The sequence below is a fragment of the Alligator sinensis genome, unplaced genomic scaffold (genome assembly GCF_000455745.1).
Source record: "Alligator sinensis unplaced genomic scaffold, ASM45574v1 scaffold1531_1, whole genome shotgun sequence".
NCBI classification, from domain to species: domain Eukaryota; kingdom Metazoa; phylum Chordata; order Crocodylia; family Alligatoridae; genus Alligator; species Alligator sinensis.
In genome coordinates this window covers 197495-198233 of record NW_005843164.1, presented here as the reverse complement: position 1 = coordinate 198233, position 739 = coordinate 197495, and the positions used below count along the sequence as shown (strand labels likewise).

Below are 739 nucleotides of genomic sequence, written 5' to 3'. Positions count from 1 at the left end.
GGGTTGTCTGGGACGCGCTGGGCAGGGCTGATGCTGCCCCAGGGTGGGGCTGGAGTAGACGGGACCCGGCAGGTCCCTCGCTCTGAGCGTCCACCATGGGGATGTGTCCAGGCTGGTTTGGACAGGGCTGATCCGGCTAGGGAGGGAGTCTCCATTTCCATAAAGTGGGCATAAAGCCACGGTTAACTCTGCGTCTGCCAGGACGCCTGGGCCTCGGGAAGGGGCGGGGGTGCAGGCTGGGGACTGAGAGCAGGGGGGCTGGCAGCCGGGACGCAGCGAGAACACTGGGTCCCAGCCCTGCGTCTCTGCCCCCAGCCCCTCCCAGAGCGCCCAGGCATCCGGGCACCCAGCGCCCTCCCTTTTCCCTTCCCTGCATGCCGTGCGCCTGGAGCACACCCCCTGCATCACACCCGGCTCCTCCTCTGCTGTCATCCTCGCCTGCTCTCTGCCAGGGCCCAGCATGGACCTGGACACGGGCTCCGGCTTCCCCCCGCACGTCATGGCCCAGGTGCAAATCCAGCCACCTGAGCAGGGGGCCACAGAGGTCACGGCCACGGCCGCCGGGAGCCTGCTGGACAGCCGCAGCCTGGACGGGGTGACGGGATCAGCCAGGCCTACGGGCCGTCCCGGGGCCCCGAGGGCCGGCGCGCCACTATCTCCAGCGCCCTGGAGCTGGAGGGCACGGTGAGCCGCGACGGGGACCTCACCCACTTCGTGGCCAACAACCTGCAGCTCAAAA

General features: G+C 69.4%; 1 protein-coding gene across 1 annotated transcript in view; it reads left to right on the top strand.

Moving 5' to 3' along the window:
- BORCS6 (BLOC-1 related complex subunit 6) overlaps positions 1-739 on the top strand; it is a 2285-nt gene that overhangs the window by 629 nt on the left and 917 nt on the right. The window contains 2 exon segments of the mRNA XM_025194126.1: positions 251-595; positions 598-735. Of these exon segments, the coding sequence (XP_025049911.1) occupies positions 251-595; positions 598-735 (483 nt within the window).